Source organism: Amblyraja radiata, chromosome 38 (genome assembly GCF_010909765.2).
Source record: "Amblyraja radiata isolate CabotCenter1 chromosome 38, sAmbRad1.1.pri, whole genome shotgun sequence".
NCBI lineage: Eukaryota > Metazoa > Chordata > Chondrichthyes > Rajiformes > Rajidae > Amblyraja > Amblyraja radiata.
In genome coordinates, this window is record NC_045993.1 from 4,417,275 (window position 1) to 4,443,676 (window position 26,402).

Below are 26,402 nucleotides of genomic sequence, written 5' to 3' on the forward strand. Positions count from 1 at the left end.
CAGGTCTGGTCCATCCAGCAATGGGACCAAATATTGGCCTTGTGCATTGATTATTCATGGAGTTCCCACAGAGTGTGAGAGAGAGGGAGAGAGAAGGGGGGGGGGGAGAGAGGGACAGGGAGAGATTGTATGTTTAGACACAAAATGCTGGAGAAACTGATGAAGGGTGAAAGGTTTCGACCCGAAACGCCACCTATTACTTTTCTCCAGTGATGCTGCCTGGCCCACTGAGTTACTCTAGCTCTTAGTGTCTATCCACTGTCTCTCCAATGTGGCTGACAGACTAGGAACATTCAAACAAATTGGACTGCAAGGTGGATGAAATGAGATATTCTCTGAATAGGTGAGAAGAATAGATCGGGTAAACGCATCTTGCCCAGAGTCTCTTGCCCAGAGTAGGGGAATCGAAAACCAGTGTCTATCGCTGGAGTAACTCAGCGGGTCAGGCAGCATCTCTGGAGAGAATAGGATGGGTGACGTATTGGGTCGGGGCCCTTCTCCAGTTTTAACGAAATGTGAGCCTTTATAACAAGATGAATCAAATGTAGGAGCAAAGAGGTCCTTCTGCAGTTGTACAGAGCCGTAGTGAGACCACACCTGGAGTATTGTGCACAGTTTTGGTTCCCTAATTTGAGGAAGGACATTCTTGCTATTGAGGGAGTGCAGCGTGGAGCAGCTGGGCTTGTACACTCTGGAGTTAAGAAGGATGAGAGGGCATCTCATTGAAACATGTTGTTAAGGGTTTGGACACGCTAGAGGCAGGAAACATGTTCCCGATGTTGGGGGAGTCCAGAACCAGGGGCCACAGTTTAAGAATAAGGAGTAAGCCATTTAGAACGGGGACGAGGAAACACTTTTTCTCACAGAGATTGGTGAGTCTGTGGAATTCTCTGCCTCAGAGGGCGGTGGAGGCGGGTTCTCTGGATGCTTTCAAGAGAGAGCTAGATAGGGCTCTTAAAAATAGCGGAGTCTGGGGATATGGGGAGAAGGCAGGAACAGGGTACTGATTGGGGATGATCAGCCATGATCACATTGAATGGCGGTGCTGGCTCGAAGGGCCGAATGGCCTCCTCCTGCACCTATTGTCTATTGTCTATTGACCCATCCTTCATTGCCAGAGATGCTGACTGACCCGTTGAGTTACACCAGCATTTTGTGTCTATCTTCAGCATCTGCAGTTCCTTTCTGCACAAATATGCTTAGAGTGTTTTAATACCATTTTTTGGTATAAGAACAGAAAATGTTTGGAATAAAGGCAGGGTCTTGGAACTGAACTGTTGAGCGCTTCTCTCTCCACACATGCTATTTGCCCTTTTGTACGTTTCCAACATTATCTGTTTTTAGAGACACAAAGAGCTGGAATAATTCAACAGGTCAGGGGGGAGCATCTCTGGAGGACATGGATGAGCAACATTTCGGGTCGGGACCCTTCTTCAGACAAGGACCTGAAACATCGCCCATCCATGTCCTCCAGAGATACTGCTTGACCCGTTGAATTGCTCCAGCACTTTGTGTCTTTTTATCGGTTTAGTTTGGAGATACTGTATGGAGACGGATCCTAGAGCCCACCAAATCCATGCCGACCATCGATCACCCGTTATAGAAACATAGAAAATAGGTGCAGGTGGAGGCCATTCGGCACTTCGAGCCAGCACCGCCATTCATTGTGATCATGGCTGATCGCACTTTCTCATCCACTCCCGACACACTTGGGGGCAATTTTACAGAGGAGGAACTGACATACCAACCCGTATGTCATTTGGGTCAATAGACAATAGACAATAGGTGCAGGAGTAGGCCATTCGGCCCTTCGAGCCAGCACCACCATTCAATGTGATCATGGCTGATCGCACTTTCTCATCCACTCCCGACACACTTGGGGGCAATTTTACAGAGGAGGAACTGACATACCAACCCACATGTCTTTTGGGTCAATAGACAATAGACAATAAGTGCAGGAGTAGGCCATTCGGCCCTTCGAGCCAGCACCACCATTCAATGTGATCATGGCTGATCATCCCCAAGGTCAGGATTAAACCCAGATCTCTGACACTACGAGTTAGTTCAGATTCCCAGCAATTGCAATTTTTTGATTTTCATTTCCAGTTTCTTCTTGTAGTTATGGGAATATTTGGACTCGGCTAATAATTTAATTTAATAATTTCTTTAGCTTGTCTCTTACACACTTGTTTCGTACAACGATTCGATAAGTGCTTTTTGAGGGTGACCAGAAATGGGCAACAAAACACTGGAATAAAGAATCCATGTAATAACATTTTTACATAAGACCATGGCCGCCTCAAACAAAAATCTAAACAAGGCTCCGATGACGCTCGTGGTTTTCACACACAGTATTCGGCAGGCAGGAGGAATCTGTGCCCTTACTATTTACTCTCAAATTGTTTCTCTGTGGAACAAGGAAGCAGGCAACATGGGGGCTATAATTACGGGTCTACGCCACCACAGGGAAGCTTGGCTGCTCCCCAGATGCTGAGAATTTTGAGGTACTTGTCTCAGAAGTGGGAGGCAGCAGATAGTATAATTATGGACCTGGGCAAGGAAGGAACAGCTCCCCGGAGGATGTGAATTGAGGTGCCAGGCATGGCAGAGGAGGGAGGCAGCAGGAGGCGTGGCCCAAGCGCACACACACAAGCCTGTAATTGAGCCGGGGCGAGTGAGAGCTCGCGGGTGGGAGGGGAAGAGAGAGCGAGTGGGAGAGAGAGAATGGGAGATGGAGAGAGAGGGAGCAAGGGGGGGAGCAGAGAGAGGGAGTGGGAGGGAGAGTAGAGTGGGGGGGGAGATCGAGAGAGATTGTGAGGGGGAGGGAGTGATGGGAAGAGAGTGAGGGAGGGAGGGAGAGGGCGAGAAAGAGAAAAATGCTGGAGAAACTCAGCGGGTGAGGCAGCATCGATGGAGCGAAGGAATAGGTGACGTTTCGGGTCGAGACCCTTCTTCAGACTGATGGAGAGAAAGAGAAAGTGGGGGAGAGAGAGAGAGGGAGAGAGAAATTGGGGGGGAGAGAGAGAGAGAGTGAGGGAGTGGAAGGGAAGGGAAGAGAGAGAAGGTGCGATGGAGGGGGAAGAGAGAGAGAGAGAGAGAGAGAGAAAGAGCGCAGATGAGATGGAGTTAGGCTTAGAGATGCAGCATGCAAGCAGGCCATTCAGCCCACCCAGTCCATGCTAACCAACGATCACCCATTCACTCTTGTTGGATGTTAGCCCACTGTATTGTCCACTTCATAAACACGAGGGGCTATTGTTTACAGAGGCTAATTAACCTACAAACGCACATGATCAAAAATGTAGGAAGTAACTGCAGATGCTGATTTGCACCAAAGATAGACACCAAGTGCTGGAGTAATTTAGTGGGTCAGGCACCCTGACAGTCTGACGAAGGGTCTCGACCCGAAAGGTCACCTATTCCTGTTCTCCAGAGGTGACAATAGACAATAGACAATAGACGATAGGTGCAGGAGTAGGCCATTCAGCCCTTCGAGCCAGCACCGCCATTCAGTGTGATCATGGCTGATCATCCCCAATCAGTACCCCGTTCCTGCCTTCTCCCCATATCCCCTGACTCCGCTATCTTTAAGAGCCCTATCTAGCTCAACTTGACTCCATTTAGATAGTAATCTGCCTTCCTGTTTTTGTGGATAACCTCACATTATCCACATTAAACTTCATCTGCCATGCATCTGCCCACTCCCCCAACCTGTCCAAGTCACTCTGCATTCTCATAGCATCCTCCTCACAGTTCACACTGCCATCCAGCTTTGTGTCATCTGCAAATTTGCTAATGTTACTTTGAATCCCTTCATCCAAATCGTTGATGTATATTGTAAATAGCTGCGGTCCCAGCACCAAGCCTTGCAGTACCCCACTAGTCACTGCCTGCCATTCTGAAAGGGACCCGTTAATCCCCACTCTTTGTTTCCTGTCTGCCAACCAATTTTCTATGCTGCCTGTCCTGCTGAGTTACTCCAGCATTTTGTGTCTACTTATGACCTAAAGTAGCCCTGTTAGTAATCGGCAATTTTTAGAAGGCGATTAACCTACAAACCCACACGCCTTTGCGATGATGGAGGAAACCGGAGTACCCGGAGAAAGCCCATGCAGTCACAGGGAGAACGTGCAAACTCCACACAGGCAGCACCCATAAGTAGGATTGAACAATGTTCTCCGGCTCTGTGTGAGCCACTGTGCGGTCCTGAGTTATCAACACAAACCATCCCAGTCTGAAGAAGGGTCTCTAGCCGAATCGTCACCCATTCCTTCCCCTCTAGAGATGCTGCCTGTCCCGCTGAGTTACTCCAGCATTTTGTGTCTATCTTCCGTTCAATTGCAACGCTGCTTGGTAATTACACAAAGCAGACAGAAGAGAGCAGCAGTGAGTCAGATCCGCCCACACAAGGTCCTATTCACGCCTCGCCTCAATTTGGGACGAGAAAGAACCTGTGGGTGTCGTTCTCCTTAAACTGATGACTGAAGTAACCCTCGATGTGATTTTAATTGTGGCAAATCAGCCAAAGATGAGGATCCCGGTAATTCATCAGCATCGGTTCATCGTGGGGATGCTTCAGGAAACAGTGACGGAATTACATTAACAGCGAGTCACAGAAACATAGACAATAGGTGCAGGAGTAGGCCATTCGGCCCTTCGAGCCTGCACCGCCATTCAATATGATCATGGCTGATCATCCAACTCAGTATCCTGTACCTGCCTTCTCTCCATACCCCCTGATCCCTTTAGCCACAAGGGCCACATCTAACTCCCTCTTAAATATAGCCAATGAACTGTGGCCTCAACTACCTTCTGTGGCAGAGAATTCCAGAGATTCACCACTCTCTGTGTGAAAAATGTTTTCCTCATCTCGGTCCTAAAAGATTTCCCCCTTATCCTTAAACTGTGACCCCTTGTTCTGGACTTCCCCAACATCGGGAACAAGCTTCCTGCATCTAGCCTGTCCAACCCCTTAAGGATTTTGTAAGTTTCTATAAGATCCCCCCTCAATCTTCTAAATTCTAGCGAGTCTATCCAGTCTTTCTTCATATGAAAGTCCTGACATCCCAGTGTCTGCCCTGTCCCACTTAGGAAACCTGAACGGAAACCTCTGGAGACTTTGCGCCCCACCCAAGGTTTCCGTGCGGTTCCCGGAGGTTTTTGTCAGTCTCCCTACCTGCTTCCACTACCTGCAACCTCCGGCAACCACCTGCAACCTCCGGGAACCGCACGGAAACCTTGGGTGGGGCGCAAAGTCTCCAGAGGTTTCCGTTCAGGTTTCCTAAGTGGGACAGGGGTAGGTGTGCAGAATGCAGGAAGAAGTGGGTGTTCAAGGAACTTTCTGCCATCCCTGAAACTAGGAGGTACAAGAGAGTCTCAAGGAGACCACAATACCACATCCAGGGTCTGAAGATATCAGAATCAGAATCAGAATCACACTTTATTCGCCAAGTATGTTTTGCAACATACGAGGAATTTCATTGGCCAGGTCAGTCATACAATTAAAAGTAACAGATCACTCAAAAACACATTTTAACATCAACATCCACCACAGTGACTCCTCCACATTCCTCACTGTGATGGAAGGCGAAATAAAGTTCAAGCCCTTCCTTTTGTTCTTCCTCGGTCGTGGGTAGCGAGCCCTCCGTTGACGGGACGATCTTGACTCCTGTAGCCGGCGGCGTTCGGGCCCTCCGCGTCGAGGCGATCAGCTCCCGCATTCGGGGGGATGTAAGCTCCCCCGCGCCGGGCGATCGGACCCCGCGTCGGGGCTGGTTGAGCCTTCCGCGACGTTGGAGCTCCCGACTCGGCCTCACCCGAGACTTAAGGGCCTGTCCCACCAACATGCGATTGCATGCGTCTAGCGCGACCAAGCGTGGTGGCTTGAGGCGTACGGCCTCGTGGGGCCGGTCCCACTTCCAACCGCGGAGCCGTCTGGAGTTGTGCGGGGCTGGTCCCGACATCATACTCGCCAATCAGCTGGGCAGGAGGCGGGCCGACTGAATTTGGACGTCGCACGGCGTCGGGCGATTACATCATCACGCAACGGCATGCGCTAGGCATACGGCGTCGAGACGCTGCGTACGACGTCGAGGCGCTGCGTACGGCCTCAATGTGGCTGCGGGCCGACAGGCCGTTGCTGCACTGAATTTTTGGACAGTGTCAGTTTTTCGGAGCCCCGCGCGATGTCGGGACCAGCCCCGCTCAACTCCATACGGCTCCGGCGATCGAAGTGGGACCGGCCCCGCGAGGTCGTACGGCTCAAGCGACCACGTTAGGTCGCGCTTGCCGCATGCAGTCGCATGCTTGTGGGACAGGCCCTTTAGTATATGAGGATGTTGCCAGGACTTGAGGGCCTGAGTTATGAGGGAGAGGTTGAACAGGCTAGGACCTTATTCCTTGGAGCGCAGGAGGATGAGGAGTGATCGTATAAAGGTTCAAGGTCAAGGTTTCAAGGTCAGTTTATTGTCACATGCACCAGTTAAGGTACAGTGAAATTGAGGTGTACAAGATCATGAGGGGAATAGATCGGGTAGAGTCTTTTACCCAGAGTAGGGGAATTAAGAACCAGAGGACATCAATTTAGGGGAGAAGGGAAAGATTTAATATGAACCCGAAGGGCAATTTTTTCAAACAGAGGATGGTGGGTATATGGAATGAGCTGCCAGAGGAAGTTGTTGAGGCAGGTACTATAACAACATTTAAAATACATTTGGATAGGAAAGGTTTAGAGGGATATTTGCCAAAGTCAGGCAGGTAGGACCTGTGTGGATCGGGCACGTTGGTCGGCATGGGCAAGATGGGCAGAGCGGCCTGTTTCCATGTCATACAACTTCATGACTCTACTACAGTAACGCATCAGGATTTGGGATTCCTGGCAGTGTTCCAGTCTTTGGGAACTTCAGCCAGTCTGTCTGAATGCGTTCGGGAGAGGGGTTTCTCTGAAATCTGGGAGGACACCTTCGGAAAGTTTCAATATTTGGGTGGGAAGGAAGTGCGGAGATGGACACAAAATGCTGGAGTAACTCAGCGGGACAGGCAGCATCTTTGGGTGGCGCTTCAGGTCAAGACCCTTTTTCAGACTGAGAATCAGAATTCAGAATCTTTGTGTGCTTTGATCAATTGTTGGTAGGAGCTACTGGGATTATGTGAATATTTAGCATACTCTGTAATATTGTCAATATTCCAGTCCTCCTGACGGTATTTTCAAGAGAGAGCTAGATAGGGCTCTTAAAGATAGCGGAGTCAGGGGATATGGGGAGAAGGCAGGAACGGGGTACTGATTGGGGATGATCAGCCATGATCACATTGAATGGCGGTGCTGGCTCAAAGGGCCGAATGGCCTACTCCTGCACCTATTGTGTATTGTCTATTGTCTATTTCATTACGTGGACACATGCTTAGTATATGAGCTATGTTGGAGTTTGGGCTTTTATCGGAGTAGATCATTGTATTGGGGCCACTAAACCCTGGCAACGAGCCCAAACAATGGGTCAAAGTGTGATCATAGTAAATGATAAAACAGCACAATATATATCAATGGTGTGGATCGGGGAACTGAACTCATATTTCTAAGATAGACACAAGTGGGGTTAGGAAGGAGAGATAGATTAGCCATGATTGAATGGCGGAGTAGACTCGATGGGCCGAATGGCCTATTTCTAATCCTCTTGACCTATTCCTTATGACCATATGACCGTAAAAAGCCGGAGTAACTCAGCGGGACAGGCAGCATGTCTGGAGAGAAGGAACGGGTGACGTTTCGGGCCGAGACCTTTCTTCAGACTGAAAGGGAAACAAGAGATATAGACGGTGGTGTAGAGAGATAAAGAACAACGAATGAAAGATGTGCAAAGTAGTAACGACAATTAAGGAAACAGGCCATTGTTAGCTGTTTCTTGGGTGAAAACGAGAAGTTGGTGCGATCTGGGTGGAGTTATTTGTACGTTTGGCACCGGCACATGTCTGGATAGGAGAGTGAGTAATGGGGTGGACTATTTGACGTCCACCCCATTAAGTTGACAAGTTGAACGAGCAGGCAGTATAACAAGGATAAATGTGAGGTTATCCACTGGTGGGGAAACCAGGAAACATAGAAACATAGAAATTAGGTGCAGGAGTAGGCCATTCGGCCCTTCGAGCCTGCACCGCCATTCAATATGATCATGGCTGATCATCCAACTCAGTATCCCGTACCTGCCTTCTCTCCATACCCTCTGATCCCCTTAGCCACAAGGGCCACATCTAACTCCCTCTTAAATATAGCCAATGAACTGGCCTCGACTACCCTCTGTGGCAGAGAGTTCCAGAGATTCACCACTCTCTGTGTGAAAAAAGTTCTTCTCATCTCGGTATTAAAGGATTTCCCCCTTATCCTTAAGCTGTGACCCCTTGTCCTGGACTTCCCCAACATTGGGAGCAATCTTCCTGCATCTAGCCTGTCCAACCCCTTAAGAATTTTATAAGTTTCTATAAGATCCCCTCTCAATCTCCTAAATTCTAGAGAGTATAAACCAAGTCTATCCAGTCTTTCTTCATAAGACAGTCCTGACATCCCAGGAATCAACAGGAAGGCAGAGTGCTACTTAAATGGGGTTGGTTGGGGAAGGCTGTTGACTTATGAACCTCAGGGTCATCTCTAGTGACCTCTGCTGTATAGGGGAGGATGGGAGATTTAGCTGAGATTTCATTGAGATTTACCCCATAGTGAAAGGCCTGGATAGAATGTTTACACCAGTGGAATACTCTAACACCAGAGAGCACAGCCTCAGAATAAAAGGATGTACCTTTGGAAAGGAGATGAGGAAGAATTTCTTTAGTCAGAAAGTGTTGAATCTGTGGAATCAATTGCACAGATGGCCATGGAAGCCAAGTCTTTGGATATTTTTTAAAGTGGCAGGTTTTTGATTAGCAAGAGCGTCAAGCATTAAGTAAATAAGTAAGTAAGTACGTTTATTGGCCAAGTATTCACATACAAGGAATTTGCCTTGGTGCTCCGCCCACAAGTAACAACATGACATACAGTGACAGTTACGAATGACCCAGAAAACACTAAACATTAATAATAATAAAACATTAATGATAAAACACCATTGATCAAGCCTGTGAACCAACAAAATACCAGATCAAAGGGAGGCTACAGATTTTTGGCTGTTGAGTAGAGCAACTACTCGTGGGATAAAAACAATTTTTATGTCTGGCTGTGGCAGCTTTGACAGTCCGGAGTCGCCTTCCAGAGGGAAGTGATTCAAAGACCTTCTGGGGAGAAGGTGGGTCTCAGAATGTGGTTGAGAGGGATAGATAGATCAGCCATGATTGAAATGGGGGAAGCAGACTCGATGGGCCGAATGGCCTACTTCTGTTCCGATGACATACGAACCTCGGGGTCATCTCCAGTGACCTCTGCTGTTTAGGGGAGGATGGGAGATTTAGCTGAAGACAAAATGTAAAGCCATGGATGATGCAGAAGTAGTGATGAGCAGTGATGTTCAGCGGGCCTGGTGACCCTGGAGAGAGCATTCAGAAGATGGCAAAGAACTTAATTACAAAAAGTCGTTCTAGATTAAGACTGTCTCAAGAGCTGCTTTATTTTAATTTCCCCAGAAATACCCTTGAACCCTGCAGAGATGAAACACTGAACCTTACATGTGCATTTAGTCCTATTACAATAATATGATAAGTTAGACAACCTATTGTTACTCACGCCTTGGAAAGCTGCTGTTAGATTCAGGTAGACACAACAAGCTGGAGTAACTCAGCGGGACAGGCAGCATCTCTGGAGTGAAGGAACGGGTGACGTTTCGGGTCGAGAACCTTCTTCAGACGGAAAGTCACTAGAAAGGGATACGAGAGCTTTAGACGGTGATGTAGTGAGATATAGAACAAGAATGAAAGATATTTCGTAAGGCCAATTCTGGAGTATGGTGTACAATTTTGGTCGCCAAATTATAGGAAGGATGTCAACAAAATAGAGAGAGTACAGAGGAGATTTACTAGAATGTTGCCTGGGTTTCAGCAACTAAGTTACAGAGAAAGGTTGAACAAGTTAGGTCTTTATTCTTTGGAGCGCAGAAGGTTAAGGGGGGGACTTGAAAGAGGTCTTTAAATTGATGAGAGGGATAGACAGAGTTGACGTGGAGAAGCTTTTCCCATTGAGAGTAGGGAAGATTCAAACAAGAGGACATGATTTGAGAATTAAGGGACAGAAGTTTAGGGGTAACATGAGGGGGAACTTCTTTACTCAGAGAGTGGTAGCTGTGTGGAATGAGCTTCCAGTGGAAGTGGTGGAGGCAGGTTTGATTTTATAATTTTAAAATAAATTGGATAGGTATATGGACGGGAAAGGAATGGAGGGTTATGGTCTGAGTGCAGGTAGATGGGAATAGGTGAGAATAAGTGTTCGGCACGGACTAGAAGGGCCGAGATGGCCTGTTTCCGTGCTGTAATTGGTATATGGTTATAAGCAAAGTAACGTTGATAAGGGAAACAAGCCATTGTTAGCTGTTTGCTGGGTGAAAACGAGAAGCTGGTGCGACTTGGGTGTGGGAGAGATAGAGAGCGAGGGAATGCCGGGGCTACATGAAGTTTGAGAAATCAATATTCACACCACTGGGCTGGAAGCTGCCCAAGCTAATTATGGGATGCTGTTCCTCCAATTTGCATTTAGCCTCACTCTGACAATGGAGGAGACCTAGGACAGAAAGGCGAGTGTGGGAATGGGAAGGAGAGTTAAAGTGTTTAGCAACCGGGAGATCAGGTAGGTCCAGGCGGGCTGAGCGAAGGTGTGTTCTTTATTGTCACGTGTACCAAGCTGCAGCTTTGTTTCTCTTGCTATTCAATCAGGTCTGATAAAACTACACGTAAATGTGGGTGGCAGGGTGGCGCAGCGATAGTGTTGCTGCCTACAGCGCTCGCAGCGCCAGAGACCCGGGTTCGATCCCGACTATGGGTGCTGTCTGTATGGAGTACGTTCTCCCCGTGACCCGCGTGGGTTCCGAACAGTCAAGGAGTGAGAAACATAGAAAATAGCTGCAGGAGTAGGCCATTCGGCCCTTCGAGCCTGCACCGTCGTTCAATATGATCATGGCTGATCATCTAACAGAAACAAACAGAAGAAGGCAGAACTCAGTAAAGAGCTCATTTTCAGTTAACATATTAAACATTTTAAAATAGTAAATGTCATCATTTATGCAGAAACCTGGAGCTGCATTGTAAATATTTTATGGTTGTGTTCATTCATCCGTGAATATCACATTTCTTCAGCTGTCCAGATGGTAAGAGGGAGCTTATTAAAACAGCAGAGATAAAGGCATTCAACTCCGCGGTGCTTCCTGGAATGGGAGACTTGACAAACCTCTGGATCGAGCAAGCGGTGATGAGTGAACAGGCAGTGAGCGAGTCGGCAGCAAATGTTGTCTCCGCTCCAGCCCAGCCTGCTCAACTAAAATAAACAGCAATCACACAACGTTGGGATCAGTTACATTTCACGTTGGCCCGCTCTCACCCCTGTCTCATCCTCAATATTTGAGCCCATCATCCAGGCTGGCGTGTAATCCATACTGACGGAATGCTGCCTTTCAGACGCGATGCAAAGCCCAGCAACTTGTGGCTATTGAGACTGGCTCCACTGTCACTGGAACAAAAAGAAGGGCTGCCCCAGCCATATTTATTTCGCCAAACGGCGTCACGAGAAACAGACAAGTCGCTGCACCCTGGATTTTGTCGTGCACAGCTCGAATGCTGGGATTTCACGATTATAATGGAGGCTCCAACCTTCATGTGTTTCTGCAGCTGTTAAGTTTTGGGGCATGCCGTGGTCGTGAAAGGCAGTTAACAGAGCATTTCTCCGGCTCGTTCACAGACTGATTTCATTAGTGGACTAGTATTGTGCAGAGGGTGCGTAGGAAGGAACTGCAGATGCTGGGTTACATCCAAGATGGGCACAAAATGCTGGAGTAACTCAGCGGGACAGGCAGCATCTCTGGAGAGAAGGAATGGGTGACGTTTCGGGTCGAAACCCTTCTTCAGACTGAGAGTCAGAGGAGAGGAGAGTCAAACTAGAGTTATAGAAACATAGAAACATAGAAATTAGGTGCAGGAGTAGGCCATTAGGCCCTTCGAGCCTGCACCGCCATTCAATATGATCATGGCTGATCATTATGAGTAGGTGCAGGAGCAGAGATAGCTCCGATGGCCAAAGAGCCCACAATGGTCCATTGTTGGTAGAGAGCTTGAATTCAAATCCCTACCCGGTAAGTTTGGGAGTAACTTAATTATGACTGAATTTAGGAATAGGGACCGGGAGTGAGGCTGGGGGGTAATGACAAGGGGTCTGGGAGAGAGTGACGATAAGGGCTCAGAGGCTGAATTCAGGAAAAAGGGACCATTGAATCATTGGATAACATTTAACAGATAAATTATTTTGGGATTGAAGGATTTGCTCCTTCCTTGTTCTGAGGTATTTGTGACTCCAGTCACACAGCCAACATAGCTGACTCGTAAAGTGACAAAGGGGACCGCAAATCTGGGTAAAATCAATTAATTCCAATCCAAGTCTCTCCAGCCTCTCCTTGTAGTTTATGTCCTCTAATCCAACCATCATGCTGGTAAACCTCCTCTGCACTCTCTCCAAAGACTCTGCATCCTTCCTGCATTGTGGCAGCCAGAGTAGACAATAGACAATAGACAATAGGTGCAGGAGTAGGCCATTTGGCCCTTCGAGCCAGCACCGCCATTCAATGTAATCATGGCTGATCGTCCCCAATCAGTACCCCGTTCCTGCCTTCTCCCCATATCCCCTGACTCCGCTATTTTTAATTATTAATTATTATTAATGTTCAGTGTTTTCTGAGTCATTCGTAACTGTCACTGTATGTCATGTTGTTACTTGTGGGCGGAGCACCAAGGCAAATTCCTTGTATGTGAATACTTGGCCAATAAACTTACTTACTTACTTACTTACGTTTTAAGAGCCCTATCTAGCTCTCTCTTGATAGCATCCTGAGAACCTGCCTCCACCGCCCCCTGAGGCAGAGTGAGTACTGCACGGAATGCTCCAAATGCAGCCTTACCAAAGTCCTCGAGAGCTGTATCACCTTGTACTCACTTCCTGACTAAGTCTGAAGAAGGGTCTCCACTAGAAACGTCACCCGTTCCTTCTCTCCAGAGATGCTGCCCGTCCAGCTGAGTTACTCCAGCATTTTGTGTCTATCCTCTGGCTAGATTATGTTGGATTATCTCAAAACTATGGCATATGCCCCACTCAGAACCTATTATTAAGATCGGAGATCAAGCCTGGTTCAGTGAAGAGGGTCAAAGAGCAGCAGCAGGCACGATATACCGCTGTACCATCGAGAGCATCCTTACCAACTGTATCACAGTATGGTATGGCAACTGCTCTGTCTCCGACCGGAAAGCATTGCAGAGGGTGGTGAAAACTGCCCAACGCATCACCGGTTCCTCGCTCCCCTCCATTGAGTCTGTCCAAAGCAAGCGTTGTCTGCGAAGGGCGCTCAGCATCGCCAAGGACTGCTCTCACCCCAACCATGGACTGTTTACCCTCCTACCATCCGGGAGGCGCTACAGGTCTCTCCGTTGCCGGACCAGCAGGTCCAAGAACAGCTTCTTCCCTGCGGCTGTCACACTACTCAACAACGTACCTCGGTGACTGCCAATCACCCCCCCCCCCCCGGACACTCCTCCCACAGGAAAAACACTATGACTGTATACATGTAAATAGATTTATTTATTGAAATCATATTCTATGTCGCTCTTCCAGGGAGATACTAACTGCATTTCGTTGTCTCTGTACTGTACACTGACAATGACAATTAAAGTTGAATCTGAAACTGAATCTGAATCTGAATCGGATATGATGGTCCGCCGATCTAGTGACCCCACAGCATGGAATTACGTAAATGTGTAGGAAGGAACTGCAGATGCTAGTTTGCACTGAAGGTAGACCCAAAATGCTGGAGAAACACAGCGGGACAGGCAGCGTCTATGGAGAGAAGGAATGGGTGAGGTTTGGGGTCGAGACCCTTCTTCAGACTGAGCTACATATTGAGTTACAAGGGCTTAGCAATAAAAACAGCATGCAGCAGATAAAACTAAGCCATCCCACAACCAACAGATCAGATCAAATCTCTGCAGGGCTTTTACAACAAATGATGGATCGCGCTGGACAATTAGACAGTTAACGAGTAGCACGGGCTCCAGGGGCAATGTTGGCCCCAGGGGTGGTGGGTCTCAGCATGTGAGTGCTAAAGAAAAGACTGAAGTGTTGCAGCCCCCTTCAACCGGAGACGTGGGGAGTAGATGATCCCTTACAACGTACTCACAGAAGTCCCTTTCCGGCCAATTTGATTCACTCCACACGACACCAAGAAATGGCTGAGGCACTGAATACAGCAAAGACTATGGGGCCAGGTTTCATCCCAGCCGATCTTATAGAAACTTACAAAATTCTTAAGGGGTTGGACAGGCTAGATGCAGGACGATTGTTCCCGATGTTGGGGAAGTCCAGAACTAGGGGTCACAGTTTAAAGATAAGAGGGAAGTCTTTTAGGACCGAGATGAGAAAATCATTTTTCACACAGAGAGTGGTGAATCTGTGGAATTCTCTGTCACAGAAGGTAGTTGAGGTCAGTTCATTGGCTATATTTAAGAGGGAGTTAGATGTAGCCCTTGTGGCTAAAAGGATCAGGGAGTATGGAGAGAAGGCAGGTACAGGATACTGAGTTGGATGATCAGCCATGATCATATTGAATGGCGGTGCAGGCTTGAAGGGCCGAATGGCCTACTCCTGCACCTATTTTCTATGTTTCTATGTTTCTACTAGACTAAGTGCGACCCGTTGGGTCCCACCATCACACGGAAGGGCTGGTCATCAACGCAATATTCCACCTCTCCACCAATTCCAATATTGCTCGCCAGTGGGGGGGGAGTGGGGGATTTCTGTTGCGCTAGTATGGGTGTTGCGGGCCGAAGGTACTGGTTTCCAGAGGGCTAGTATAGACATTGTGGGCCGAATGGATTATTGCAACGATGTTAAAAGCCAAGCCAAGGCAAACAATTTGGCTGCAGCCACCCGACAACCAAAATTCGTTTTGTGAACACAAACCTTTTTAAAAAGGCAAAGCAAACAATTGGGCAGCAGCCACCTGACAACCAAAATTCATTTTGTGAACACAAACTTTAAATAAAAAGGCAAACAATTTGGCAGCAGCCACATCGAGGGGACTCACCGTGGAGTAGACGTGCGTTCAGTGTTATTCACAGCTCAGAGAGCCGTGACCCTCTCGCTTCCTGGGTCTGGCAAAGACTGAATGAGGCACGACACTTCCGGGTTTTATAGTCCCTCCCCCCTCCCGCCAGCGGGGGCAGCAGAGAGAATGGGGATTTTAAAAAAAACATTAATATCTCTCTGATTTTTCATCAATGGGAATAATCCTCTGGTCCCGGAAGGCGGAGGGGGGCTCTGAGCGAGGTGGCCATAGGTGGCGGCGTTCTCTCGGAAATCGCAGCACAGTGGGCCAAAAGCGGTCAAGATCAGACTTTTAGTAATATAGATGTAATACTGGAGACCCCTTGTGCAGAACTAGCAGCACTTCCAGCCAAGTGATTCAATGCAGTTACAAGAATGACATCTTTAGTCAGATGGTGGTGAATCTGTGGAACTCATTGCCACAGAGGGCAATTTTTTTAAAGACATATTCTTGATTAGAACGGGTGTCAAGGGTTATGTGGAGAAGGCAGGAAAATGGGATTAGGAGGCAGAGTTCAGCCATGATTGAACGGCGTGGTGGACTCGATGGGCCGAATGGCCTAATTCTACCCCTGTAACTTGTGAACCGGTGAAACCAAGAAACATCTGCATCCCATAAGTCAAGAAGAGAAGGATCCATTGACAGCAATGAAATAAGATGTAGGAATAAGAGGCAGGCAAGAGGAAGGATAAGTACGATTGTGCTGGGACCCACAGCTCAGGGAAGTGACTGCTGAAAATAGTCATCTTGAAAATTAAATTAAAATGAGTCTAATTACAGTTATAAATAATAAGGAGTGAGGCTGAGTGTGAGAGACCTGTCTCTTTGGCAGATGGGATTACTGGAAATCAAATTGATTCTGCACTGAAATTATGGAGTGCCTAATGAGAGGAGAGAGCAAAGGCATTGTGCCTGTTTGAACTAATTGCATGTGACAAATGACTTGCAGATGTGAGGGTGTGATCCAGGGGCAGCTTCAGGACAGCTGAATGCACCCTCACCTTCAAGCCAGCCTCTGTCGAGAGTGCATCAGTTGTTCCGAAGCTACCTTCTGCAGTTGTACAGAGCCCTAGTGAGATCACACCTGGAGCATTGTGTGCAGTTTTGGTCCCCTAATTTGAGGAAGGACATTCTTGCTATTGAGGGAGTGCAGCGTAGGTTTGCACGGTTAATTCCCGGGATGGCAGGACTGTCATGTGCTGAGAGAATGGAGCAGCTGGGCTTGTACACTCTGGAGTTTAGAAGGATGAGAGGGAATCTCATTGAAACATATAAGATTGTTAAGGACTTGGACACGCTAGAGGCAGGAAACATGTTCCCGATGTTGGGGGAGTCCAGAACCAGGGGCCACACACAGTTTAAGAATAAGGGGTAAGCCATTTAGAACAGAGACGAGGAAACACTTTTTCGATGGGAGCTGGTGATCAAATTGCTCCAAATTGTTCTACACTCCTGTGTGTTTAACAACTTTCAGACATGATCTTAATCTGCTTTATCCAGCCACGTGGCACAAAGAGGAGATGAGAATGACCTTGGGCCCTCTATTCGAAAGCAGAATACTTTGATCATTTTTAGACACAAAATGCTGGGGTAACTCAGCGGGACAGGCAGCATCCTCTGGAGAGAAGGAATGGGTGACGTTTCTGGTCGAGACCCTTCTTCAGATTCTGACTCCTAACCCCAGACTCCCATACTAATCTAGCATCTGTCCATCTCCGCCTTAAAAATATCCATTGCTTTTGCCTCCAAAGCCGTCTATGGCAATGAATTCCACAGGTTCTACTCCTTATTAGTGTGGCAAAGCATTGAGAGTTTTTAGGTGATGCTTCATCGCCCATTCCTTCCATCCAGAGATGCTGCCTGTCCCGCTGAGTTACTCCAGCATTTTGGGTCTACCTTCAGTGTAAACCAGCATCTGCAGTTCCTTCCTACACATACTTGATCATTTACTGTATTGCTTTTCCCAACATGACATCCATGTCTGATGAAGTGACCTGAGGCATTAAGTCTTCTTCTTTCCACGGAGGCTGTCTAATCTGCGGAGTGGTTTTTGCAGGTTTTTATGTTCCTGTTTTATTTCAGATTTCCATCACCTGCGGTTTCTTGCTTTTCATAAAAATGTATGCCGCTGGGCATGAAAGGATTTGGACCACCAGAAAGTGGCAAAAGTCTAATGTCAGCCAGGAATCCCTGCCTTCCAGCAGTGCAGAAGTCTCACGACCCTATAAACTGTAGCAGTTGGTTCACCCACAAGGATGATTGTGTTTCTTGTTCAGTTTTGATCCTAAAGGGCCTGTCCCACTTGCATGCGTTTGGCGCGACCAAACGGAAGCGGAGTACACGCGAAGTTCACGCTAAGTACGCGCTAAGTTCGGGCGTGACGCCATTTGCGTCATACTTACCAATCAGCTGGGCAGGAGGCGGGCTGACTGAATTTGGGCGGCGCACGGCGTCGGGCGATGACGTCATCACGCAACGCCACGCCGGGCGGTGATGTCATCGCGCAACGCCACACGCTAGGCATACGGCGTCAAGACGCTGTGTACGCCGTCAAGGCGCCGCATACGACCGCAATGCGCCCGCGTGCCGACAGGCCGCTGGCGATCGAACATTTCGGACACTGTCATTTTTTCGGAGCCCCGCGCGATGTCGGGACCAGCCCCGCACAACTCCGCGCTTCTAAGTCGGACCGGCCCCGCGCGGCCATACGGTGCCCGTACGCCTCAAGCGACCATGTTTGGTCGCGCCAAACGCATGCAATCACATGCAAGTGGGACGGGCCCTTAAGCTTTAAGTGCGACTTGGCAATTGACAGACCCTTCATAGTGAGACTGCTAAACTGTGACGTACGTGCGTCAAAATGTCTACGCCGTTATCGGGGCTGTGGATCCCTTGCACCCATTTTGTGTGCCTCCGAGGGCCAGTTTCATCCTCTGTCAAGACGTCTCTGAAGTACAATGGATAACTCTGAACACATTAAAATAATTTGTTATAAAATGATTTTAGTTCTGCCAGAGTCCCTGGGGTTTGGCAGGTTTAGACTGGGTAACATGAAAAGCTATTCCCATCAGCAAATGTTTCAAAGAACTTTTAGCAAACTTCTAAGACGAAGGGCTAAGGAGCTTGGCTGGTGAAGAAAATATTTAGTAGGCGGTGGGTGTGTTATCATCTGGAATGCACTGGCAGAAATTGCCGGGGATATAGATTCAATCATAGGCTTCAAAAAGGAATTCAATTGATTGAAAGATACCACATGGAACCAGGCCCTTCGGCCCACCAAATCCACACTGGCCATCGATCACCTGTTCACACTAGTTCTATATTATTGCACTGTTGCATCCTCACCTTGCACATTAGAGGCATTCTTTAACAGAGGCCAATTAACCTACAAGCCCACGGGTCTTTGGGATGTAGGAGGAAACTGGAAACCCACGCGGTCACAGGGAGAACGTGCAAACTCCACACAGACAGCATCCAAGGTCAGGATCGAACCGGGATCTGTGGTGCTGTGAGGATAGAGTGCGGAAAAGGGACTAACTGGACAGGCAGCATCGCCGGAGAGAAGGAATGCGTGACATAGAAACATAGAAACATAGAAAATAGGTGCAGGAGTAGGCCATTCGGCCCTTCGAGCCTGCACCGCCATTCAATATGATCATGGCTGATCATCCAACTCAGTATCCCGTACCTGCCTTCTCTCCATACCCCCTAATCCCTTTAGCCACAAGGGCCACATCTAACTCCCTCTTAAATATAGCCAATGAACTGGCCTCAACTACATTATGTGGCAGAGAATTCCACAGATTCACCACTCTCTGTGTGAAAAATGTTTTTCTCATCTTGGTCCTAAAAGATTTCCCCCTTATCCTTAAACTGTGACCCCTTGTTCTGGACTTCCCCAACATCGGGAACAATCTTCCTGTATCTAGCCTGTCCAACCCCTTAAGAATTTTGTAAGTTTCTAGAAGTGAAATTTCTCATCAGGGATGCTGCCTGACCCGCTAAGTTACTCCGGCACTTAGTGCCTATCTTTGGAGTAAACCGGCACCTGCAGCTCCTTCCTACACAGCGATTGACTGGGTATTTATATAAAGTGCTCATACAGACTCGATGGGCAAACGGTCTCATTCCTACTGTAGACTCAGCAAACATTTCGTCAGACATTTAAACCCGGGCTGCCAAGATCTGCTTCAGCAATCGGTTGCCAGCCGCTTCCACTACCTTTCTCATTCCCACACTAACCTTTCTATCCTCGGTCTCCTTCACTGCCAGGGTGAGGCCACTCACAAACCGGAGGGACTGCGTTTAATATTCTACTTGGGTAGCTGGCAACCCAATGATATGAACATTGGTAACCCCTCCCCCCCAACCCTTTCCCCTCTCTTTCCCTCTACACCCCATCCCAATGCGCACACATTTCTCCCACTAATTGGCCTCTGTATATTCACCCTAGTGTGTAGGGAGCGCATGTGAAAGTGGGATAGAACTATTGTGCACGGGTAGGTGATCGATGGTTGGGATGGGCTGAAGGGCCTGTTTCCCTGCTGCATCTTTCAATCAATCAATTGGTGAAGACATTACAGGTTTAAAAGGCACATAGGCTAAGTAATTATTGCTAATAGAACGAAACCAGAGGAAATAGGGGGGATGGAAAAATCAAAGGCAATGGTTTCATTTATTTATTTAGCATTTTGCATTTCATTTAGCATTTCGTAATTTATTTAATTTAGCATTATTATTTCAAGAGGTCTGGAATACAAAAGCAGGGATGTAATGCTGAGGCTCTATAAGGCGCTGGTCAGGCCACATTTGGAGTATCGCGAGCAATTTTGGGCACCATATCTGAGGAAGGTTGTGGTGGCCCTGGAGAGGGTCCAGAGGAGGTTTGCAAGAATGATCCCCAGGAATGAGTGGGTGGGTCAACGGCACTGGGCCTGTACTTGCTGGAGTTTAGAAGAATGAGGGGGTGGGGTCCTCATTGAAACGTACCAAATAGTGAAAGGCTTGGATAGAGTGGATGTGGAGAGGATGTTTCCACTAGTGGGAGAGTCTAGGACTAGAGGTCATAGCCTCAGAATTGAAGTATGTTCCTTTACGAAGGAGATGAGAAGGAATTTCTTTAATCAGAGGGCGGTGAATCTGTGGAATTCTTTGCCACAGAAGACTGTGGAGGCCACGTAAATGGATATTTTTAAAGCAGAGATAGATAGATTCTTGATTAGTACGGGTGTCAGGGGATATGGGGAGAAGGACAGAAGAATGGGGTTGAGGAAGAAGAGATAGATCAGCCACGATTGAAGGGCAGAGTCGACTTGATGGGCCGAGTGGTCTAATTCTGCTCCTATCACTTCTGACCTAATGATAGGGTCAGAAAATGACCGAGTGTAACATAAAAGAATGATGGATGTTGTGCAGTTTGTTGCAATAACTCTGCTCTGGTTTGTGTTGTAGGACGACTCATCGATGTTCTTCCAATTTGGCCCGTCCATTGAGCAACAAGCCTCAGTAATGCTGAACGTTATGGAGGAGTACGACTGGTATATTTTTTCCATTGTAACAAGTTACTTCCCGGGGTACCAGGAATTTGTCAATAAGATTCGAAGCACCATTGAGAACAGCTTTGTCGGTTGGGAGATGGAGGAGGTCATGTCTCTGGATGTTTCGATGGACGACGGCGAGGTTAAGATCCAGAACCAGCTGAAGAAGCTTCAGAGCCCAGTCATCCTCCTGTTTTGCACTAAGGACGAGGCCACTTACATTTTCCAAGTGGCTGAGTCCGTCGGCCTGACGGGCTATGGTTACATATGGATCGTGCCGAGCACTGTGACCGGGAATACCGACATCATCCTGCCAGAGTTCCCCACGGGATTAATTTCTGTCTCCCACGACGAGTGGGACTATGGGCTCCCGGCCCGGGTCAGGGACGGAGTCGCTATCATCACCACGGCGGCTTCGAGCATGTTGGATGAACGGCGGGAGATTATGGAACCTAAAACCAGCTGCTACAGTGTGCAGGAAAGAAGGGCCCATCAATCAAACACTTTGCACAGGTAAGGTGATTCGGAACATCTCACCGTTGAATTGCAGCTTGCCACAATATATATACACCTATATATATATATATAGTCATTGTTCAATACAAATATCAGCGCTCTGTCCACGCTGTGTGGAAATAACACCAATGAACTGTTCATACAACATCATGAAATGATTGCGTAGAATATGTATTTACATACCTCAATTTCTGTACCTGTCTGTTCTTCTTCTTCTTTTGTTTGGCGTGCACAGCCTAAAGTTGTGGGACAACTTGTTCTATTTGATCTTCTGTTTGTGCACGTCGAGTTGATTGCATTAGTCGAAACAGGGCGGACCACGCGAAGGTTGCAATCTCCCACCCCTACCTGCCTGTTTATTGGAATGTATTGAGATGTGTTGCTGGTTATTCACTGACGTTGTTACAAGGACCAAGTTACAAGGTGGCCCTCGGGCTTGAGTGGTGTTGGGTATCACTGGACGTCTGGCCCAGTGCATGGTGCCACGTCCACTGGCTATAGGTGAACTGCACCATAAGGTATATCCGGTGAGAACAACACAGTATTACAAGCTGGATCTTCCATGGTAGAAAGCTAATCCTGTTATTACCAGGTCTCATTACAATAAGGAAATAAACCGCTTGGGAGGCCGACTTTTGGTCCACCATCTAAAACCAACACTATCGATCTTATTCCTTCAGCTAGAACCTGCTGAAATCTCCGAAAAGCTTGCTGCAACTGAGACAGGTTAGAGAATGGAGATATGCATTTGTAGTATGGCTCCGGTAATAATTCTAACCAGTTTGCGTCGGTGCATCGAACAAGTAGCTCTAATCGTGTTTCTGTATCCTTTCAGTCCCTTTCCTCATCCACTTATCCAATCTAATCTTCATTGTTGACTTTGCTCCTGTCTGTAGTGGATTCACATCTCTCTGAGCAAAGACATTATCCTGCCCTCGAGTTTAACATGCTTACATTTAATCTTGTACCAATGGACTGTAGATGTTGACCCCCTCAATTAATCCTCCTAGTCTGACTCATCCTTTCATGCTTTTAAACATTGACAGCAATATTCAATTGATAGCCTGCAATGTTCTCATAAAGCCTGATTTCATGTTGCAAGTCTCTCTTTATATTTGATGTTTCAGGTGGCAGAGACATTGGGACTCTCTCTGAACTGTGCCCAATACTACTGGCCCAAAACTGGCCCAAAACCAGCAACAAAGTGAAAGGGTTTTATTAAATGATGTTGCAGACTGTACATCATTTTTTCCTTGTTCTTTGGGACACAAATGGTAAGAAATAACCAAGACTGAATTGCTCGTCTAAATAATTGGTTTCATTAACTTTATAATACGATGGTTTGCAGAAAATGGTGCAGATTATCTTATCTGTGAGCACACTCAGAAGCAAGGCGTGAATCCATTCACCTTGTGAGAATTGTTGAGGTCTACTGTAAATTGCCTCTGTAGAGAGGCTGGATTTTATACATCTTCACTACAGGTAGAACATGTTATTCATAGTTTTGTATTCTCTCATTATTTGAGACGTGAGTTTCCTTCATTGTTGTTTATTTTATGTCAGATAACTTTTCTAAGTCTGGTCAATCTTGAAAACAGCAGTTAATGTCTCAAGCAGTAACTTCATCCATGAAGCCTTGCAAATGTGGTCAAATTTAACAGCTGTCAATCACACATTGTGATTTTGGTCAAACCTAATTTCCTTCGTTAACCAAGTTCTGATCTTCTAAAAACCTCCAGGGCTACAAACTGGCGTTGAAACTTCCATTGTCCAGGTTCTTATGCAGACTCGTCATTAGCAATCACAGTATTGACTACAGATTCTAAACGAATATTGCTACAATATATTTCTCATGGTTTGTTCCATTTGTTGTTGAACGCGTTAATATTCCTGCAAAGTGATTATCAATGCAGATGAAACTGCCAGCAGATTCAACTAGTTTCACGAAGAGAAAATTATTAGCAATGTCCAATTCTGAAATGTGAACAAAACTGGTCAGAAAGGCCCAGTGGGATTTATGAAGAGAGAAAGGACAAATGTTTTACTTCAATGGCGTTTCATCCAAACTTTAGCCCAGCAACTCAGAAGTGTAACAAAACATTGCTGGTAACAATGGCTGTGCGGGGCACTGATTTTACATGGTTGAATTAGCTAATACTTTACTAAGTGCAAATTCTGCTCTTTGTGGATGACAATGCAAATGTTCAGTCTTTTCTTTTTGTACAAAAAAACGAAATTGGGTGGTTCACGCTCTGGTAAGAACAAGCCGAATGTTACATCAAGTGTGTAGTCGAATGGTAGCTGCTCCTGTAATCTCAAACTGTGCGCGTGTAATGAATTTTGCAATATTTAAATCGACATTGAAGACACAAGTGTAATATAGTCGAGAATTCAAGGGGCACGGCCACCCCGGAATATATTTACATTTAAAGCGTTTAAAAGAAATGCGGTGCGAAGATTTGTTCTACGTTCGAGCATTAACTTTCTTCAAGTGCCATAACATAGATTCGATGAAGTTATCAGACCCTGTGAGTTCAGTTTAGTTTATTGTCACGTGTACCGAGGTACAGTGAAACGATTTTGTTGCATGCTGGCCGTATGACCTGCTCATGTATAGATACATGATAACGTTTAGTGCATGGTAAAGCCAGCAAAGTCCGATCAAGGATAGTCCGAGGGTCACCAACGAGGTAGATAGTAGTTCAGCACTTATCTCTGTTTCCAGTAGGATGAATCAGTTGCCTGATAATATGTTAGAAACATAGAAATATTTTGGTCTCGTAACTTGTGAAAGGACATTCTTGCTATTGAGGGAGTTCAGCGTAGGTTTACCAGGTTAATTCCTGGGATGACGGGACTGACATATAATGAACGAATGGAATGACTGGGCTTGTATTCACTGGAATTTAGAAGGATGAGAGGGTATCTTATAGAAACATGTTAAATTGTTAAGGGATTGGACACGCTAGATGCAGGAAACATGTTTCCGATGTTGGGGGAGTCCAGAACCAGGGGCCACAGTTTAAGAATAAGGGGTAGGTCATTTAGAACTGAGTTGGGGAAAATCTTTTTCACCCAGAGAGTTGTGAATTTGTGGAATTCTCTGCCTCAAAAGGCAGTGGAGGCCGATTCACTGGATGCATTCAAAAGAGAGTTAGATAGAGCTCTTAGGGCTAGTGGAATCAAGGGATATGGGGAGAAGGAGGAACGGGGTATTGATTGTGGATGATCAGCCATGATCACACTGAAGGGCTTGAAGGGCCAAATGGCCTACTCCTGCACCTATTTTCTATGTATCTATGTAAAATATTTCGAAGAGCTCTGCTGTTGAGATTCAACTGGCAATTTACCAAGACGTTAACCTTGCTGCCTTTATTTTAATAACCAATGCAGATGGTAACATCGGTTTCTAGAGGGTGAGTTTGCCGTGCGCTTTAGCTGAATGAGATAATGTTACACATGAATCAAATCCAGGCATCGTTATGCCACAAAAACATTGAATTAGACTCTTTGATGCAATTAAGATATTGATGTTGGCACTGTTACGGAGGGTAAAAAGAGAATAATTACAGATCCAGGAATGAATAGGTGGATTCTGTGAATGGTTTTCCAATGACATCGAATGAAATGGAAAGACATCTTGGCACATAGCCAACAAAGACGGGAGGATATTGAACTAAAGGCCTAAATGGTCCAGTTCCGGTGACTGATTTGGAATAAATGTATTAAATTACATCAACTCAAGCAAACGCACCTTATGCATAAAAATGAATGATGATGAGCTTGATGGAGATATGTGCTGTCGAACTATCTCCTGTACTCTGTGATTAAAACTCCTTCTTCAACCTCCTGGGAGGTGCAACATGCACCCGGGTACACTTGCATTCGTAACCTCACATCAGGTGTTCTTGAGGTAGGACAGTGGTTGAGTTTATAAGTTCATAAGCGACAGGAGCAGAATTAGGCCATTCGGCCCATCATGTCTACTCTGCCATTCAATCATGGATGATCCATCTCTCCCTCCTAACCCCATTCTCCTGCCTTCTCCCCGTAACCCCTGACCCATACAAATCAAAAATCTATCTATCTCTGTCTTAAACACACCCATTGACGTGGCCCCCACAGCCCTCTGTGGCAATGAATTCCATAGATTCTCCACCCTCTGACTAAAGAAATTCCTCCTCATCTCTTTCCTAAAGGAACGTCTTTTAATTCGTGAGGATCTGAGGTTTAGTGATCAAGAGGTCCTGCATTGATGTCTGAGTTCAAATCCCATAACGGCAGCTGTGGAATTCAAATGAAGATAAATAGCCTGGAATACTAAGCAGTCATTAATATCGAAGTCAAATGCCTGAATTCTTCAGTGAAGCAAGCTGCCATCCATATCCAACACAGCCTTCACATGACCCTCGATCAACCAGGGTAATTGGCATCGAAATGGCCCAGCAAGCCACAATTTCACCAACAAATGCTGGTGAAGACAGATTCTGAAAAATCGACTTTTTAGAAGATTACTAAAGGAGCTCAGTGCCCAAGAGTTCCTCTATTGTAGTTCTGCCTGAACAAGTAGACAAATGGGAGCAGGTCATAAAACTCTGCTGGGAATGTGTCAGACCCTAATTTACTTGCTAGTCACACCAGGCACAGTGATAATATGCAACAGCCGAAGGCAGCATGGGGAAGAGACAGAGGTGAGACGATATATTTTTATTTCAAGGTCGTTTGGAACTGTGTTCCAAAGACTGTGGAGAAAGTGAAGTGAACAGCACAAGTTCTCAGAAGAGCAAGAATCTGGGCACTGAAGATGTAAAGGAGGAAGTGTTGTACTCCATGGACTGACTCCAGTATGAAGAAGAGTCTCTACCTGAAACGTCACCTATTCCTTTACTCCAGAGATGCTGCCTGACCCGCCAAGTTACTCCAGCACTTTGTGTCGATCTTCATCGTAGTCCTTGGACTAGTTTTGTTTCTCCTAATTGTGATTTGCACTAATTCCTTGTTTTATTACAGTCGTCTTTTGTTCTGTTTTACTGTCTTGCTGAATTTATGTAAAATGTGTTTGTGAGCTTGTCTGAGTGTGCAG

General features: G+C 46.7%; 1 protein-coding gene across 1 annotated transcript in view; it reads left to right on the forward strand.

The window, feature by feature from the left end:
* The window catches only part of grin2b (glutamate ionotropic receptor NMDA type subunit 2B), a 200,878-nt gene that overhangs the window by 47,283 nt on the left and 127,193 nt on the right, over window positions 1-26,402 (forward strand). The window contains exon 3 of the mRNA XM_033013248.1: window positions 20,718-21,316. Coding sequence (XP_032869139.1) covers window positions 20,718-21,316 — 599 coding nt within the window. The remainder of the gene's footprint in view (window positions 1-20,717; window positions 21,317-26,402) is intronic.